Genomic DNA, 19,959 nt, shown 5'->3' with positions numbered 1-19,959 from the left:
CTAGGTACCTCATTATAATGATAATAATTTTGAATTATTAGCCCGTCGTGCGCTTTGTGTTCCCATTGACACAGAATACACCATACCTATAATAAACACTGTCCAAAGGTTTAGTGTTGGATATTCAAAAGACAACATTCATACTGTGTTAACCGACATGTTGGTCACGAGGGACTCTCCTTTCTTTCCTTTCAGAAATGCTTCAAGGAGGATGAACTGTCATCGTTCAAGAGCTTGATGAACAAACTGGCAGCTATTAGTGACCTAAGGACAAGGTAAGTTATCTCATGCTGCTAGTCTTAAAGGGAAGGTAAACCCCAAAAGCAATGTGGATTGAGTGAAAGCAGCAACATTAGTAGAACACATCAGTGAAAGTTTGAGGAAAATGGGACAATCGAGCAAAAGTTATGAATTTTTAAAGTTTTGGTGTTGGAAACCGCTGGATGAGGAGACTACTAGAGGATATGACGTATGAGTGGACAACAATACAAAGAAAATATAAAGGATATTCAACAAAAATTCACTTTTCTAGAATTATGAAAGAGCAATGGACCAACCTCTTTCAGAAAGCAGGGGGAATAATTGCTACCCCTAACATATGTCAATATCAAGTTGATGGAATTTGTAATTTTCATGAAAAATGGATTTTTTGTAGAATTTTCTTTATATTTTCTTGGTATTGTTGTCCACTCGTACGTCATAACCTCTAGTAGTCTCCTCGTCCAGCGGTTCCAACACCAAAACTTTAAAGATTCATAACTTTTGCATCGATTGCCCGATTTTCCTCAAACTTTCACTGATGTGTTCTACTAATGTTGCTGCTTTCACTCAATCCACATTGCTCTTGGGGTTTATCTTCCCTTTAATAGAAATCGTGCTCAGTCATTTTTTTTTTCTTTTCTATGTTTCTTCTTCTTTTGGTCTATCAAGAGATGCCCAGTCTCTGTGATTCTTCTTGAAGTTCCATGGAAAAGTAACTGTCTCTCCATGTCGTGGCAAAAGAATACAAAAACCTTCATGATTTTATGATATTAGTTTTACCCATTGGGTGAAAGAAGCACATGGTCATCTGCCCGAATATTTCCTGAAATCTCCCGAGTTTAATGTGTGAATTTAGACAGCCCTGGTTTATTTCTGTTTGTCATTTGTAACATGCTGAAGAGTCAGAATTTTATGGGTGAAAGCACACATTCTTTTGTGCCCCCCCCCCCCACCTCTTCAGTTTGTAGCTACACATAACCTTGGCAGTCTTGAGTGTTGTACTCTTACTGATGCATCCAGTAGCAATTTGCCCAAGAGTGCCCAAAATTGAAGTGGTCAGGAAATCACAAATGTGATAAATTTTCCTACAAGTATATTTCTTTTTGCAGTCTTTACCTTCTTTTCCTCTATCACATAATGTGCTCCAATCCTGATGTTAAATTCCTGTATATGAAAACAAAAAAATAAATGAGAAAAGAAGATCAGTGAAAATGTGGAGATACACAGAGACACATACTGAAAGTTAATGAACTGTAAAAGTTTAGAGAGTAGAGCAAACTGGCAACTCTGTGTGATGTAGATGTTGATCATCTCTCTATTTGCTTTATACACAAAGTTTCACTAATTTGGACTTTTCTTAAATAAGAGCTTGTCCACTGAGGAGGGCATGCAAAATTTTTTATGGTAATCTTATCACTTTCCAAGAACGGGTGTGATGACAAATTTCTTGTTATGGCAATCTTATCACTTTCAAGAAGAGGTCTGATGAATATTCTTTCTGCCCCCCCCCCCCCCCCCCCCCAGGTTACGAGAAGCCTGCAACTGTAGCTTCCTCTACTGGCACCGAGTGGTCTTCCCTCTCTACCTGGCCGACAGGTTTGAGAATGCTGTGGATGCTCACAGGCTACATGTAAGTTTCATTTCCTGGAAACGGGTGTCAGGTTCTTCTCTTTTATTCTTATTTCATTGTGCTTGGAAGCCCCTGCAGAACATTGTATGAGGAAGGAAAGGCCGTTCTAGAATTTTCCTTTTCTTACTCATTTTTCAGTAAGCAATCCTTTCTTGAAACTGCTGACTGGTTTAACTTGCTTATTGTTTATAAGAAGTCAATAAATATACATGGTTTGCATGGTGGGAGTAGTGATAATTTATCAAAATCTTCATTTTCTTTTATGAGCTGAATCAGACGGGCAAGCTCGACAGGCTGCAACTGCCATGGATGCCAGGCTACATTTTTTTTTTTTGTAAATGTACCATTGCTGTTACTGTTAATGCATGGATGTGAGGCCTAGTAGGCTGTAGTTAAAACAGGAGAACAAAACATTACTGCAGCTACAAGGCAAAAAGAAAAGAAAAAGCTGTGAAAGGGCTTCTTTTTTTTTTGCAAATTTTGTGAGTTGGTACTATTTGTGAATTTAGCAACACACAAAGATAACATTCAATGTGATCCTCACATGAATGTGAACTCATACAATTCTTGTTCATTATTGTACTCCACAATAATGGATTTAACCACTCAAGAAATTGTCTGAAAGTCCCAGTTTGAGAGAAATTAGACTAACTCAATATATATGGCAAATGTAGTATAATGTAAACCTAGCCTTACAAGTGTTTTCCTTGGTCTTTTTTAGTACATGATGGGTGCTCTGGCAGACTGTGTGGCTCCCATGAAACAAACCAGGCATCTAGACTCAACCACCATCCTACTTGACTGCTTTGACAGAGAGATCAATGGCCAGCTCAAAGAGGTGAGGATTTTCTGCTCTGCAGTTAGCTCTTTGCATCTTACAATATCAGCGTCTTTCCCCATACCTTCTCATTCCAGAGCCAGATTTCAGTCATACTCCATTTTGAGTCCCCCGATGGCAAAACGCAGCACATCCTTCAGAGGTTGTGCCGTGTTTACCTCGGACGCCTGGGACTCTAGGCAAACATGGCACAAAGCACAAGTCTCCATGGGCATGCGATCTACAAGAGTAACAGCCACAGATTATTGCAGGTGGCATAACAAGGTTGGGAATGTGCAGAGCTGAAGTGCTTTCGCTCACCTGCTGTTGCTATGTTAACTGCTGTTATTTCAAATTGCAGGTACGAAGTTCTTGATATGAAATTGTCTGGGTCAGTTGTGTATCAATATTACATTATAATGATGCCAAGCCTTATTTTGATTGGCATTAATTTTATTTTAATTGATATCACTGAACACTATAATCACTCACTACCCTGAAAAATATAAAGTCCTGTAGGTATCTGGTATTTTGTATGGGTTAAGAAAAAAATTACTGAGAGCTGCAATCTAATAAGTCTCTAAGGGCTTAACCCTTTCTTTACCAGGGACGTTGGACAGTTGTGTTCAGTACTATGGGATTTTCTGTGCCAATTGGCACACAAAGCATACAAAGGGATTAAGGCAGGCTTTAATCCACTGACTCTCATCACTCACTCCACAGCACCTCTTGGAGCCACTGTGTCGGGCAGTGGAGACCGACCTCCGCCTCTCCATCCACAACCACCTCCAGCTGGACGACAGGAACCCCTTCAAGGTCACCCTCAAGGACATCTCCCACTTCCTCAAGATGAAGCCCGTCAGATTCTTCTGTTACTTCATCGATATCAAGGGTAGGTCACGATCTGATGCAAAAAAAAACAAACAAACAAACAAAAAAGAGGCTACATCAGCAAGAACCCCCAAAACAGCAAAAAACACATTTTGAGACAAGTTATCCAATTCCATTACCTGTTCCTTGTTTGGGAGTTGATGAAACATAGTTTTGTAGAAAATCTGGATTCTTCTTCTTCTTCTGCTGTGTTTCAATCCTTCCGTCATGTGGAAATATTTATCATACTTTAATCTACAAGTTGGTTTTATTAACCCTTTGAGGATGAGCTGATTTTGCTATGAGATGTATTTTCCTCTAAACCTGGTCAAGTACACTCTGGACTAATCTTCATTGGGTTAAGGTGCTTTGATGCCGTTTTGATGGATCAGTAGGAATTAAAGAAAAAAATGTTGTTTAATGAGGGAGATCCCCCATCACTTAGTTTCACATTTCATTTTCATTTCATTTCATTTATTAAAGAACATGTATGAACCTGTACTGATTTGAACAAGGAGGGATGTTTATAAGGGAGGCTATGATGAGAAAGATTGCTAGATAAGATGTCTTAATGAATGAATGCAGTGGTGTATGTTGTTTTCAGAGAGAATATGGGCAATACGCTCTCGCTCTATTGTTGCTGCATTTGTGCAATTGACAAACCAAATTAGCTGTTGGATGATCTTCTTATATATTGTCATCTCTGCAGCCCATGTGACGCATTACCTGGACAAGACTTTCTATAATCTGACAACGGTGGCGCTGCATGACTGGAAGACCTACGCGGAGATGCGGAACCTGGCCGCCCAGAAGTACGGCTTGGTCATGACGGAGGCCCACCTTCCCACACAGACTCTCGAACAGGTGAGAAATAGATGATATTGAAGGTGATGATGACAGCGACACTGATGATTATGATTTCATGACAAGGATGATGACAATCGTTATGATGATGATGAAAATTAGAGATAAAGATGATGACCATGATTCTAATGATGAGTAAGATTATGATCAAAATAATGATGCTGAGAGTGAAGTTGATGACAATGGTGAGACACAGCTGATGATGATGATGATGATGATTGTGCTGGTGATGGTGATCATAGTGATGGTAATGTTAGCACACATATTCACATTGTAATGCACATTCATGTCGCCGTAACGCAGGTTGATGCTTGTAGCGTTTATTTACCATACCCTGCATTTTGACAAAGTGTCTCTACGTCTTACTATACATTCATTAGCAATATTTTCTTTGTTCCATCGATTGGTGTTAAGTTTGGATTCCTTTCTCACATTATACAGGGTCTCGATGTGCTGGAGATCATGAGGAACATCCACATCTTTGTGTCCAAGTACCTCTACAATCTCAACAACCAGGTAGGGTTCAATGCCGAGCATGAAACACCGTAATCCTGAATTGTGTGTTACAGTAATTCATCAAATTGTTCCGTCGTGGCCCATATAATGGGAGCTGGTCATGCCAGAGTGGTGTGGGTGTTTTTCTGCAATTGATATTTGTTTGTTTCTTTTGTTAATTGTATATGTTTATTGGTGTTATTATCTGTAAAGTGCTTAGAAACATTTCGTAATACCTGCTATACAAAGTTTTCATGATATTATTTAATTTATTTCAAGGTGTCTTCAATTTGGGTTTTGTTTCTTGTCCAAAAGGTTCATATTCCATATGCCTTCCTGGCAGTGGTTCCATAAACCTGCAAAGTTATCATCGATTTAGCACCACGGCTCCTCCCCATTCTTCAACCAGGGTAGACTTGCAATAGCTAGCATCCCCCTGTTATGCCTGTTTTCACTGTGTTTGTGTACTTAAAGCAACTTGAGAAGGAAACTAATCTAACGTCATGACTTCTTACAAGACAAAGAAAGAAAGAAATGTTGCAGTAGCAATAGAGATCTTCTCATATTGGGATAGATTCATGTCGTTAGCGTCTCTGTGTGTTGCCCCTGACATACATAGATCTTTGTGGAGCGGTCGAGTAACAACAAGCACCTGAACACCATCAACATCCGCCATGTGGCCAACTCCATCCGCACCCACGGCACAGGCATCATGAACACCACCGTCAACTTCACCTACCAGTTCCTGCGCAAGAAGTTCTTCATCTTCTCCCAGTTCATGTACGACGAGCACATCAAGTCCAAGCTCATCAAGGTTTGCCAAAGATTCCATTATTTCAGCATTTGATTTATGTCCAATTTGTTGGAAAATAGGAGGACGTATGTACCTTCTGAGCTGTGGTAGTATAGGTTTTCCTCCTTCTGGTTTCCAGCTGTAGATCTGATACCCCTAACCGTATCTTAACTGGTGAGGGGGTGTCAATTTCGCACCACGATTCCGCAACGCGCAAAGATTTTGCCACGTCATTTTATGACTCTTTTCCTCGAAGTCTCCCGCATATTTTGAGACTATATTTGCAACGTCTGGGTTCACCGTTTTGAAGTTACTTAATGATTTACATATGCATATCAACTCAAAAATAGCTCAAATTTGTGACATCGTGTGTAAATCCAATGCAAAGTGCTTTTTTGTTAAATTGATAGAAATTAGATTATTTCAACTTTTAATCATTGGAATTATTCAATTCTAATGTAGATGAGCTTGAAAAAGTGCCTACAACAAGTTTGGCAAAAAAACAATAGAAAACAAAAGGTCGAAAAAACAATAGAATACATAAGAAATTCACAAAACAATAAAAAACAAAAGAAATTGAATTTGATTGTGCTATTTTTTCACAAGAAAATTGTTCGATGTGTCGTGAGAAATTTTGACACAAAAATTTAGCAATCCTTCAGTCTTTTTGATGGAGTTACAGGCGAAAATATTATTTCATGCATAAATTTACATTATTACTTTACTAAGAATAGAAAATAAATATTTTTCTGTTGTAAGACCATATAATCTTGTAGTTGACATCCGGCTCAATGCTCAGTCAAAATTTTGCAGCAATCGCAAAAACTTTGTTTTAAATTGCCCAGTTAGAATAGGGTTAATATTAAACAGTCTACAAAAGTACTTGTTAGTGATTGGTCATAATGCAATCATGTGACTAATGCAGCATATGGCATATAAACACTGTTTTGATTATTCATACAAAACAGTAAAACCCTTCTCTTGTTGCCTCCCCCCCCCCCCCCCACCCCACAGGACCAGAGACACTTCAAGGAGAACAAGCAAGAACTGAACCAGATGTACCCCTTTGACCGGGCGGACAAGTTCAACAAGGGCATCCGTAAGCTGGGCCTGACTCCAGAGGGCGACAGCTACCTGGACCAGTTCAGGAACCTCATCAGTCAGATTGGTTAGTGGCGAGTTTGCCTTAACTTTTTGGTCTCTTCTCTTTCTTAACTATGGATATGTGCGTGTGTGTGTGTGTATGTCTGTGTGTCTGTGTGTCTGTCTCTGTCTCTCTGTCTTTCTCTGTATGTAACATATCAGTATTACAAGTATCAGGTATACAGATAATTACATTGTACTTTTCTGTCAATTTATTTACTTAATGTAGGTAGATAAATAGATTGATAAATAGATACATTAAAAAGACAAATAGATATAGATAAATTGATAGGTAAGTAGATAGATATAGATAAATTGATAGGTAAGTAGATAGATATATAAACAGGTGGATTGATAAATTGAGAATGAAATGTGTACATGTCTTTTTAGGCTAGAGATAGAGGGTTATTCAGAGATTTTTGATAATGTTCTTCACTTTGTGCATTTTTCAGCATTTTAGGCATGGAGACATTTTCAAGATTCCTTTTATTGAAGAAATAGTGGTGTGTTGTAATCAGGATCATACTATAGGTTATGGAAATCAAATATTTAGCGTTTGGTTTTTTGTTTGTTTGTTTTTTTGGGGGGGAGGGATTTAAGGCATTTTGAGGTAAAAAAAAATAAAAGGTATTAAGGAAATGTCAAATAACTCAGTAGTTTGGTCTAAAATATTTATCAACTAAAATATTTTTGATGGTGAAGCCACATGTAGTGGCCAATGTGGGAATGCAAATTTCGTGTTGAGACTGAGATTTGTTGAAAGTTAGTGGGCTTAACCCTTACTGTGCCTTGTTTGCTGATTAGCACACATGTTGGAGCACTTTCTTTGCCATTTGGCACAGATATCTTTGAAACTAACTGTCAAGGAATTGAGATTATGTAGGCCCCCCAGTCCTGATTTCTGTCACCATAGCCTTCCTGTTGGACTGAGGCACATTGCTTCACTTGAGTGGGCTTACTAACCTTACGAACTAGGTCAACTTTGGATGGAATACTGAATGCTGATGAAAGAGCTTGGCAAGTTAAACTAAGTGCCTCGGCATGTAAAGGGTTAAAGAAGACCAGTGCATTCAAGTGTAAATGTTTTCATCTTCCTGTTTCTTTTTGCTGTGTATGCAGGCAATGCCATGGGCTACATCCGCATGATTCGATCCGGTGGACTGAGATGCTGCAGCAATGCCATCAGGTGAGTGCAGATTAAGAATGGACCGAAATTCATGTTTAAGCCATTGTGTGTAGGATTCCATGGATCAAGTACAAAGTCGGTGGAGGATTGTAGGATCTGGTAGGGAATGGGTTAAATGCACAAAATTTGTGTGTTGAGAGTATGGAGATTATGGGTGTTAGCTGCTTCATTATACTGTGTTGAAATGTGTAGCTCCCTGTATGTCAAACCTTGGGGGAATAGGTGAGATCACTATAGTGTTCGAATGGATGAATATTCTGAGCCTGGTAGCCTCGTTACCAGTTGTTCAATTTGCCTGTTTCAGCTGCCTATGTTGAACTACTTTAAATCCAAACATCATAGATTAGTCGTTGCTCTGTTGGGCAAGTCTTGGACAAACTTTTTGTTTGTTACGAAGAACATCATGCATAGAATTTAGATATGTTGGTCAACTGGTCAACTGTGACCAGCATAATAGTTAACTTTGTTGGCATTGACTGAGACAGTTTAAACCAAAGCTGCATTGGCAGCAATACTTGTTGTCAGTCATTTATATTTCAAGTCATAACTAAGAGTGCATTATGAAATGTGTGATTCTTATCAGATGCTGTACAATAAGATAAATGTAAACTGAGAAAATATATACCTGCTTGAATTCTTGTACTTCTTATTTGTCTCAAAATTAAAGTAAGAAGGTCATCAACTTATCGTTCCATTTTCAATCTTAGGTTTGTGCCCGACCTGGAGGACATTGTAAGCTTTGAGGAGCTAGTTGGTGAGGAGGGCCTCTCCGAAGAGGTTTCCACGGCAGCAAGGTAAAGAAACCATCACCATCATCACTAACTCTTCCTCCACCAGAAAAAAAAAAAAAAAAAAAAAAAAAAAATGGTAATATGCTTTACTGGTAATCTGTTTTATATTGGAAGTCAAGCGAGGGCACTATTATGATTCTTGTGATTTAGCCTTGTGGGCATCAGGTGTCGGCTTGTGATGGCATCTTTTTCTCTGTGCTGTTCTTCACTTAGCTTTGGAGAAAGGGTCTTCACAAGGGGAAATGAGATTTTATAAAACGGAAGATTTTTGCAGTGTTCCTGTGTAATCAAAACGGGGTACTCGATCAATTCATACATTACAATTGATTACTATTCTTACTTAGAGAATGGTAATTTGCTATGATACTGTAAGTATGCTCATGATGGGCCAGATTATTTACCACTTTTTTTTTTCTTTGATCATTTTCACAATAGGAATCTGGACAATGTAATAGGCAATCTGACCAAGAACTTTGCAGAAGGAACAGAGTACTTCAAGGTGAGTGCCAATTATTTCAGCTTTTCACAGCATGCTTCCTTTGCTCTAGTAAACTGTGTACCTACAATCTTAGGTGTAATTTTCATGAAAATATAAACAGTTGGATCAAGCTGTCTTTACTGAAGTAGAAATCAATTCCATTATTGGTCTCCTGCAGTTGTGTGTGTGTGTGTGTGTTTTTTTTTTATTAAATCTTAAATTATAATTCCATCTGACAGGTGTTTGAATTTTCCTTGTTTTGAACAAACAGATATAGAGTGGAATATTCAAAATATTTGTACAATTATGTCCAGAACTATTGCTTGCAGTACTTCTACTGGTAATGATTATAAGATTACTATGGTAATAATGATTCGAACTAAAAAAATACATAAGTAGTCATCATCATCATCATCATCATCATCATCACTTGATTATATTTCATCAAGCGCAATGAAAAAAATTACTCTCAGGGCATATAACAGGTTATGTGACTTTCTTTCAGATGTTGGTGGATGTGTTCTCACCAGAGTTCAGGAATCCCAAGAACATGCATCTCAGGAATTTCTTCACCATCCTGCCTGCCCTGGTATGTACCAACACACCGAATCTTTAGGATGAGAATGACAATAAAATCTGTCAAAGTGGATATGTTTTCAAGTGATTGTTTGATGCTTTGTCAGATGAATTTAGTGTGTTTTTAATTCTGCAGAATCAAGACATTAATTAGTGAACATATAACAAGCAAAAGTATTTGTGTGCCTTTATTTTCGTACTAGTTTGAGTGAAAAGCGTAAAAATTGTCACACTGAAAATTTTCACTTTTACAGTGATACATCATAAAAATCCTCTCTATATTTGCACTTTTGTCACTTTCGCTTCAGTTTAATTGCACGTCTAGTTTTTGGGACAAGATATGTGAATCATACTGTAGAGCTGAGAAGCATGACCATATCCCCCTTAGTGACCCTATGAATATGTTGTGTTGTGCCATAGATATTTTTTTTTACATGTGCTCAAGTAACACCCCAAACCTGTTTAGTCCATATGTACCTTGTACCCAATTTTCACATTTAACTCATGGCAGTATACACCAGTATATCATCACATACATTTCCACTCTTTAGAACCGTCGGGTATGATGATTTGATATGATATAACCTGATTCTTGTGATCTGCACCAAAATGCATTTTTAAATCAAACCAGTCTATTTGCATCTGCACCAGATTTTTTTTTTTTTTTTTTTTTTTTGCTGTAAATTAGTGGCAGCATCACAAAATATTTCCAATCTGGCTGTGTGCAGAGGTTACGGAGTAGGTGAAGTCTTTGTGAAGTATTAATTGCAAGAGCACTGCTGTGTCTTTGCAATCCTTACAGACCCTCAACTTTGTGGAGTACTCTGTGAGTGCCAAGGAAAAGCTAAACAAGAAGAATAAAGTCGGAGCTGCCTTCACAGACGATGGCTTTGCAATGGGTAAACAAGAAGATGAAAAAAAAAATGCAGATAAATTAACTATATAATTCAGCCCATTTTGAACTGACAATTGATAAATCATGAAAGTAGATAATAGAATTTGAGCAGTGTGAAATAACTAGTAAGTGACATATTTTGTTTGAGTATATTTCAAGATATGAAATGATTTGGATATGAAGGTTAATAGTATGTTTGTATAATCGTTGAATATTGCGTATCCCGTCTTTGTGTCAGAAAGACACTACTTTTGTATCTTCTATGCTTTGCAATGCAACATCTAATTGTTTGACTTGAAATGATGGCAGTAAGAATTGCTGTAATTATTATGACCATATTGTGCAACTTGAGGGGATTTCCTTTCATATGCTGTTCTGTGGAACCCAAATATGTTATTACTATATGTACGTACACTGTATATTAGGTGATATAAGTTTACACTAGCCGTAAAAAAATAAACAAACAAATGGAAAGACATTGAGTGTAACATTTTAAATTTTGATCTTCCATTCAAACAATCTGCAGGACTGGCTTACATCCTGAAGCTCCTGGACCAGTACCAGCAGTTTGACTCACTCCACTGGTTCCACTCCGTCAAGTTCAAGTACAACAGGGACAAGGTCAGAGAAAGAGAGATTTGTTTTTCTTTGCTTAGTAGACTCCACCAATTGCAGTCAAGGGTTGAATTCCCCCTTTTTCTCAGTCAGATTATTCCAAGGGGCCACAGAACAGGGGGGGGGGGGGGGGGCTGGGCTACAGTCCCACCACATTTTTGGCTCATACAATAAAAGCAATTAAAAAAATAATAATACAAAACACAAGAACATCTGTGATTTCGTAGGGTTCTGCCCATTGGTGCTTGACCCTTGACCCGACCAAGAGCACTACCCTTGCTTCTCCCCCTCCAGCTGATCACTCTCCCCCCCCCCCCCCCACCCACTGAAAACATTGCAAGGCCCCCTGCTACCTACAGTACCTACCTACAAAATGGTATTCTACTGGTCTGTACTTGCTGTTCTACATTAAATCTTCTCTGAATTTCACATTTAATTCTGCAGTTTGTAGGATGTTGATGAAAGTATGACTCAAGTGATAGTACTGTGCTATTTGGTTGCCAAATGGGGGTGGGGAGTACTGCAAAACTTGCCTTTTTTTCAGAGCTTGTGTCGAAAGCTAATCTTATATGGATCCGTGACATGGACCATGCAAAAGGCCTGCAGGACTGGCTTGATGGCGCATACACCCGGCTTGTTACAAGAATTCAAAATATCAGTTGGAAAGAGCACAAAACCAAAGAGGAGATCTATAACCATTTTTCATCCACTTCATCTTTTGTAGTTTGTCATAGAATACAATTTGCTGGTCACTGTTTGCCTGCCAAGGAACACATCATATCTGGGTCCTGTTTTATGAAGAGTTATAATTGATTATATAGTTGATTTCTATCATAAGTGTATGGCAGCCTGTGTGGTAAGGAAATTTATAATCCATTATATCTTTTGATAAAACGGGGGCCCTGATGTAATTTCCATGTGACTAACCTGCCCATACAGAGGAAGAAATCCTCACATCTATATTGATTGCATTGCACAAGATATTTGGCATAAAATAGCTGACATGCAAATACTGATGATCGACACAGATATTTAGCACTGTGAACTCGATCTGGGATGCATCTGTCTAGAAGTAGATAATTTCCCTGCTTAGAATTCTATTCAGGACTTAACCTGATCACCTCATTTATGACGAGTCATCCTGACCATAGTCCCGTGTCTGTTCTTTGGTGTTTGCTTTGCAACAGGAGATGGTGAGGAAACAGATGGGAGGGGATGAGAAACTCCAGAACACCGCAACGCTCACCATCAAGAGACTGGACACGTACCAGAGGGTGAGAACATTTGGGCCCAGCCACACCCAATTTATCTAATTTCTGTGTACAGTTATTGTAGAAAATATTCATACACCTCATACTCTGTATGTGAAAAGTATATTGCCGCGTGAAATGATACTCGTATATGATTATTCACTGATGCTGGCGCTGGCATGAACAAATTTTGCAAAAATGGCTGCTGCAGAATTGAAACATGTAACCAGTTTACAAAACAAATAATGTGCATTACTCGGTCTTCCACCCTCCATAACTTTTTGACTGTTCCACAGTCATTATTGGGTGGATAATTCTCACTACCGCCCTGTGTAATGTACATCATTTGTGTGTAAGGACATGTGTTAATACTCACTGACAAAGGAGTGGCAATTCTGCGTAAAATGTCCGTAGAGAACGTGAAGATCACTCCAAACTGGTGCAAGTACTGTATACGCCATATATTTCGCGAGTCTAAATTTTCGCGAATCGGGAATTCCCGACGATTTCGCGAGTGGTTAAATTCGCGAGTGTGGAGTCCTGTACTGAACGGAAAAATGTACACGCATACGTAACATTCACATCGGGGTCAGAGTCAATATTTTCGCGTGTCTTTAATTTCGCGAATAGCACCCAACTCGCGAAATTCGCGAAAATAAAAACCTCACAAAATATTTGGCGTATACAGTATGCTATTGTGATCCATGTATCAGTATTTTGAGGATCTAGCTGACAACTATTGCCCTTTTTTTAACCTCAATACAGGAGTTTGATCTGCTGTACTACAGTCTTAGCAGCGCCAGGATTTTCTTCCGGGCGGACAAGACCGCTGCAGAGGAACAGGAGGAGAAGACGGAGAAGGAGGAACGAGAGAACAGTAAGAAGAGGGGAATATTTCTTCAAAAGTAGAATTTTTTGTACATTTTGCATGACATGAAGCTAGTGCGAAAATAAGAGCACGCAAATTATTAGCTTGTTATAGGTAGCATGATTTCAAGGGGATTCTGAATTGAAAACATTCAAAATTCATCTTACCTGACAAAGGGCAAAAAAATTACTCGAGCCAAATTTTCCACTTTTACAGTGCCACTCTTTTTCAACAGGAGATAGATCTAATCTGATGACATTGAATGTACTCAGTAAATGTGTTTTGTTTTGCTTTCAAGATAGCTTGCCCCCTAAAAAAAAAGGATCTTAATTTATCAGTCCATAAACATTCTAGATATATCGTGCATTGATGCGTTGGTAGTGATGGGGAAATGAGAAGTTGTCCTTATTGTTTGCAAATGCTCTGTGAGTGAGCATTAGCTGAAATTGATTTTCATTTAGATGTGGCAAATGTTGTTGCAACTTTGCAAGAGATTAATCACTGTTATTACTCTCCCCCCCCCCCCCCTTCCCATCCTCCCTGTGGTTTCCCATTCAACAGAGGCCATTGAGAGTGCTCCACCGGAAAGGCCAGCCCTGCCTGCCCCAGAGGCTCCCAGCACCCCAGGTGAGGTCATAACCTCTTTTTCAGATGGTAGAAAATCTCTCTTGTAATCATGACTGTAATCTCTATTAGACAAAATTGTGATTGTAATCACGATATTTCTTGTGTCTGAAAGCAAATTGTAATCATGATTCAAGAATCTTGATTTGCAAATCAGGGTCCAGAGATGTTTTCCAGTCGTGATTTGCATGTTTCATGGTACGCACTTCTCTTCTGAAAGACTCGACCTCCAAAACATGATTGAGGAGGTGGAGCTTGGTTCGGCCCTACATTTACTTCCGCCCACAGACCGCAAAAAATGTAAATGTGATCTGCCTGTGTTGCACTAGCTTGCGCAAACTTTCTAAGTTTGATTGACAGATCGGGAAGCGCGGACCTCCAAAATTCTAGTCAAGATTACAATCAGAATTCATAAACATGATTCCAAGAGAGATTTTTCTATCTTAGAGCTTTACTTTCTACATTTGAGTGTGTGAACATTCCGTTATTCAAATAAAGATCACAATCACGATTCATAAAGATGATAACAAAAGAGATTTGTCAATGTGTGAAAGAGATCATAGATACTTGTGTGATGATGTCTTCAAATTGGAAACTGGCAGGGGAGGTAAAGAGATTTCTATAGGGGAATAATCACCCCTCTGTAGCCTAAGGTGTTTGGCATCATATCATGTAAAAGGGGATACATTTTCTTAGGACTGAACACAATTTGTTTTATCATGATGTGATGCAACATTTATATGACCATAATTGCATTCTTTCCATTTGACTTTGCTAGTTAATCAATACTGAACCGTAACATTGCATTTTCATTGAAGTAGCATTTCCAGTAAACATATTACATTGTGCCTTTTAGAGGAAATGAGAGATAGAGAGGAGTTTTAGCAAAGAACAGTTTGCCACTTCACCTTCCCAACCTTACAATGACCCATATTCATTGTCTAAACCCTAACTCATGTCCAACTTATCAGTTTAATCGTAAGCCATGCTGTATGTATGGTAATCATGAACAGGTACCTGGTATACTCCCAGTTATCCTACGAGATGTATTCTATCAAAGTGGGAACTTTTGCGCAATTAAAAAAAAAAAATAGAAGTGTGTTATTACTTTTGGGTTGGTTCAGTAGAGCCCAAAGTTTTGCAAAATTTCTATACTACAAAATATTTCGTACTTCTAGTAAGTTGGAAGACAGACCAGTATGGGGGTAAACTGAAGGGCAGTACAGCTTTGCAAAATTAAGGCAACTCTATGGGTTTTGGTATTAGAGTTTGCCGATTCTCACAGTTGCTATGTTTCATCTTCTTACAGCCATACAAGCTGCACCCTCATCCACGCTGCCTGCCATCATGGCCAACTAGAGGAAATCCGGCCTGAATCGGATGTCGAACCACAGCACCACCGAGTCTTCTATGCAACAACATCGCCGGCAACATACACGAGGACCTGTACCCTTTTGCCATCATTACTGGTTCTTCAGTAGCATATCTCAGACAGACTTTCAGTCGAGGCTATCAGATCAAAGACGTGCTGAATGACTCCTTTCGTATCCTGACTGAAACTTTATGCTATTGGGCGCAATTGGTAGAGGTTGATCATGAGAGCAAATCTAATTTGTGTCCTGCCTAGTATCACCTCAGAGTGAAAAACGGTAAATCATTTTCACTTGCTGATGAACAGTAAATACGCTGACTGAAAAATGCCAAAAGAAATGAGATTATTAATTTGGCAGTTCTTGCACTTGAATGACATTGAAAAGTAAAGAACTCAGAAGTCAGAGATACGGAGCATATATAGACGTTAAGTTGTTTGAATGACACAGCAATAAAGTTAGTGCGTAAATGCAGCATCCTTGCTTGCATATCTCGAGTATGATTTGATTGAAATGTAGCTTTAATCTTTGGAACCAAAAAGTGGATGTCCAAACACAACACATGCCTTTGAATCAGCAAGTGCGACTTTTTTGTTCGTAATACCTCATGAGCCGTTAATTAGTGTCAAATCGGTTACAGGTGTTTTTGGTTATTGTGATGAAATACTGGCAATATTTTTTCTTGTTCCCCCCCCCCCCTTCCGTTTGAATTATGTACCGGTAATTAATTCATCATGCAGTGCAGTTGTTCCGGTGATGTCTATGTTGGCATTACATCGTACACTGGCGATTTCTTCGGAGACTGAAGCAGTTGTCTTTAATACGACAGTCATTCCTGGAATATGTGTGTGTGTGTGTGTGGTCAGTTAATGAGGGTTTGATGACTTCCTTCGTTCACGGGAGGTATTCCCCCAGTGAGGTAACCAACTGAATGAGATATTTTTTTTTTGACAAAGATCACGTCTTTACGTGTGTGAGAGCAACATTCAGAGAAAGTGTGGTGAAGTTCTGGTTGTATTACCATGTATCGATACTCATCAGTCTACATGTAAGTAAATTAAATACATTTCCATGGTAACCGTGTACATAGATTATGAAGCTTAAAAAATTATCCCCAGTATGTACATGCAAATGTTTTCCAATCAGCTTTTGCATTTGGATGTTAATATTGCATGAAGTAGACTGCATGGAAAGAGGGCCCCTGTTTTTATCTCTCAGTATTCTCATTATTTCACCAGGCAGAACCATCCATCTTTGAAATGATAGTGGAAAAACTCTTTAACTTGTGTTCCTTCTTTTTTTTTTGCTGTTGCAAAAGCAATTGTGGGGATAATGATTGGAATGGATGCAGATCATGTTGGATACAATGTGCAAATGCGAGATTATTTTTTTAATCTTTTTCTTAAACTAGTAGTCATGTGATAATGCTCAGTTGTCAAATGCGGCCTGAAATTCATTTATTCAAATTTTTTTCAATGAACTCAAAATCTTACAGGCCTGCTTGAGGGGAAAAATGTTAGCAACAACTTCAGCATTAAATGCCAGTTGTTTTAAATCAAATCAAAATGCCAAAGGGTCATTCATTTAGATTTGTGACTTGTGGAATATGAAGAAACACTTTCAGGTCTGTGTGTTTCTTTAACACATTTTTAACACTAGATAAAATTCAACTTGAGTTTGAATGATGAACTAATGGGGTAAAGTTTAGAATTATTGTGCTTTGTTACTGCTTTTTGTAGATGTAAGTGAAGCAATAACATCAAAGGTTTATTTTTAATGGTAACTTTGTAGGAATTAAGATTGCTCCATTTATGCCCCGTGCACATTCATATGTTGAATGTTTCACTGCAAATGCAGTGAGAGAATATGTTCTGCAAGAATACTGTCCATCCTTTCAGGAAAATCACAAGCTTCTACCACCAGACTCGTAAGTCTTAATCTTGCCTTTCTAAAACTTGTGTTCCAAAACACATTCTGTTGTGACTCAACAGGCAATGCCCAGCTTGAAGGTTTTCTTCGTGTTTTGAATGTAAAAATTCTCAATATTCAGTTGTGCTTGTGTCATCACTAATTGTGTAGGTCGAGTTTGAACTTCTGTGTCAATTCTTTCGTAAGGGCACTTGCAAAAATTACAGGCAGTTGTCCATTTATATTCACATATAATTCAAGATATTTTAGAACTTTGTTTCGTATCTCCTCCACTTCATTTTAGAAGTCGGCGTCATTGTTTTGCTGCCATTCTAATCCAACTCCATTGTAAATCAGAGATTCAAATAAGCATGTACTGGAAAGATTGACCAATTATGTTTGAAAAAGATTTTGTTTCATTGCATATAAAGAATCTCTATGATCAGGTGCCTTTTCATAAAACTTGTTATCAGTAACAACTGCCATATTTCTCTGACAAATTTGCTCTCAGCCAATCAGATGCAAGGATTTCAGAAGCTTATAACAAGTATCATAACTTTTTATTGGTAACAAGTATCATAACTTTTTATTGGTAACAAGTATCATAACTTTTTATTGGTAACAAGTTTTATGAAACGGGGCCCTGGTAGCATGTCTTGAATCACAATGTACCAATACTTGCTCTGCAGACACTTAGCACTTTGACACAATGTATCATTTTCTAGTACAAACCTTATTTTTACACCCAGTGTCTATCAAGTGTTTTGCTTTCTTCTTTCTTTTTGTGGTTTTGTCCGCTCATCAGTGTTGATGATGGAAATTCCACAGTTTGTGAAATTCCCTCTACTAGACTGAGGACATTCCAGTTTTTCTAGTGCGAGGACACGACGTGCACAAACACTGTCGAGTTCTCGCTACAGTGTGATATTCCTTGATTCCTGCATGTATTTTGCGCCATGTCGACGCCATGTGCGGTGTGACGCAAATGCATGGTGTCGTATTTCTTTTGCTAGGGATGGCAGCCTTGATTGGGGAACATGAGAGTGATTATATTTATGAATATACATATATACATATAATTTCTATCGAGAGTATACACGTGATTGTAATCTTAGTTTACAATGTATATTACTTTGAGAATAAAGTCATGTGATCAATGATACACCAAGGGGGTTGTTTGATACATCCATTTATTCGTATCTGATACCAAACTGTGAGATTCTGCAGAAAGTGGAGAAGTCAGGATGGAAGCTGAGGAAATTATTCATTGTTGAGTGATGGAAGAAAAGTTATGAGAATGATAAATTCTGATTTACACATTCGACAAATTCATGGTCATTACCAGTAAGATACAATACAAATGTATAAAGAAAAAATGAAATCGAGTACGAGAAAGTGTAAAAGTATTGCACCACATCATCGGAAGTATACTTAAACATGAAAGTCCATTGAAAAAGAAACCTTTTTTTTTTTTTTCAAAGTTAGCACAAAAAGAGCATGACAGCCACAGGTAATTATGTTTAAAACACGGGAGTAATCTTCAAGTTAATCACAACCATGCCATCTATGCACCTTAACTGTAGAAGCTTTTAATGATGTGTTTTACATGCCATACGTTATGGCCGTTTTTCACTGAAAAGCAGAAAAATGCTAGATTCGACACAAACACACACACACAAATGTCTGCATTAGTGTTGGGGGTAGGAGATAGCAACAAAAATACCGCACACAAATGTGCAAATCTTTTGGAAAATGCAAAGACAAATGTGACTTTTCAATTTTATGACTAGCAGCCACAAAGTTTCAACAGTAAAAGTATTCCTTCAGGATAGAAGAGTGATGGATGTAACTTAGGCATTCACTACATTCACAATTCATGTTCCGGAAGACATGTAAATAATGCCTTGACCTGCTTGAACAAACCATTAGTATTTCTCTGTTTAGCCAAGTTTACGTATCCATCAAAGATTTTTTAACTTTGTGTGTGTGTGTGTGTGTGTGTGTGTGTGTGTGTGTGTGTGTGGTGGGGGGGGGGGGGGGGGGGAGTGGTTTCAGAATTTTTGCATGACCCTTGTGCATTATTACTATACTCATTAATGCTGACCTAACATGATTTAACCAGTGATGGCCAGGACAGAAAAGTAATGACCATGACAATTTGTCATTTAATTTCTGAGAATAGATAGAAGCACAGATGTACATAGATGATGCAAGTATTTGTTGGAAGTTTTCCAATGCCCTGTAGGATGATGCCTCCAGAACTCTTCAATGTGGCTCCTGAATGGATAAAACACTCCAGAAGACTTGCTCCTAGCAGGTGAAAAGGTCTGCAAAATCTCACGTTACACATCATTAATTTGCAATTGTCAGAAACAAAGGAACATGGCTATGCTTTGAAGTTTTTACAGTACATGAAAGACGTTAATCTTGTGTGCACTAAACAAATATTTATGTCAGTACCAATATTTCTGCATTTACATCAAATATATATATACAAATTCATGTATGATACATATGTACACCTT

At 38.3% G+C, this 19,959-nt stretch overlaps 1 protein-coding gene across 1 annotated transcript in view; it reads left to right on the top strand.

The window, feature by feature from the left end:
* Positions 1 to 16,273, top strand: part of LOC140246148 (WASH complex subunit 4-like) — a 48,846-nt gene extending 32,573 nt beyond the window's left edge. Inside the window, exons 19-36 of the mRNA XM_072325587.1 lie at positions 196 to 275; positions 1,786 to 1,891; positions 2,613 to 2,729; positions 3,432 to 3,600; positions 4,288 to 4,442; positions 4,884 to 4,958; positions 5,557 to 5,751; positions 6,745 to 6,898; positions 7,993 to 8,059; positions 8,767 to 8,853; positions 9,286 to 9,349; positions 9,834 to 9,917; positions 10,707 to 10,803; positions 11,326 to 11,420; positions 12,602 to 12,688; positions 13,430 to 13,541; positions 14,094 to 14,159; positions 15,466 to 16,273. Coding sequence (XP_072181688.1) covers positions 196 to 275; positions 1,786 to 1,891; positions 2,613 to 2,729; positions 3,432 to 3,600; positions 4,288 to 4,442; positions 4,884 to 4,958; positions 5,557 to 5,751; positions 6,745 to 6,898; positions 7,993 to 8,059; positions 8,767 to 8,853; positions 9,286 to 9,349; positions 9,834 to 9,917; positions 10,707 to 10,803; positions 11,326 to 11,420; positions 12,602 to 12,688; positions 13,430 to 13,541; positions 14,094 to 14,159; positions 15,466 to 15,515 — 1,860 coding nt within the window. The 3' untranslated portion in view covers positions 15,516 to 16,273. The remainder of the gene's footprint in view (positions 1 to 195; positions 276 to 1,785; positions 1,892 to 2,612; positions 2,730 to 3,431; positions 3,601 to 4,287; positions 4,443 to 4,883; positions 4,959 to 5,556; positions 5,752 to 6,744; positions 6,899 to 7,992; positions 8,060 to 8,766; positions 8,854 to 9,285; positions 9,350 to 9,833; positions 9,918 to 10,706; positions 10,804 to 11,325; positions 11,421 to 12,601; positions 12,689 to 13,429; positions 13,542 to 14,093; positions 14,160 to 15,465) is intronic.
* The last annotated feature ends 3,686 nt before the right edge of the window (positions 16,274 to 19,959 follow it).

Source organism: Diadema setosum, chromosome 2, assembly GCF_964275005.1.
Source record: "Diadema setosum chromosome 2, eeDiaSeto1, whole genome shotgun sequence".
Lineage (NCBI taxonomy): Eukaryota > Metazoa > Echinodermata > Echinoidea > Diadematoida > Diadematidae > Diadema > Diadema setosum.
Note: the sequence above shows the minus strand (reverse complement) of the source record. Positions and strands in the feature narration are given on the sequence as shown.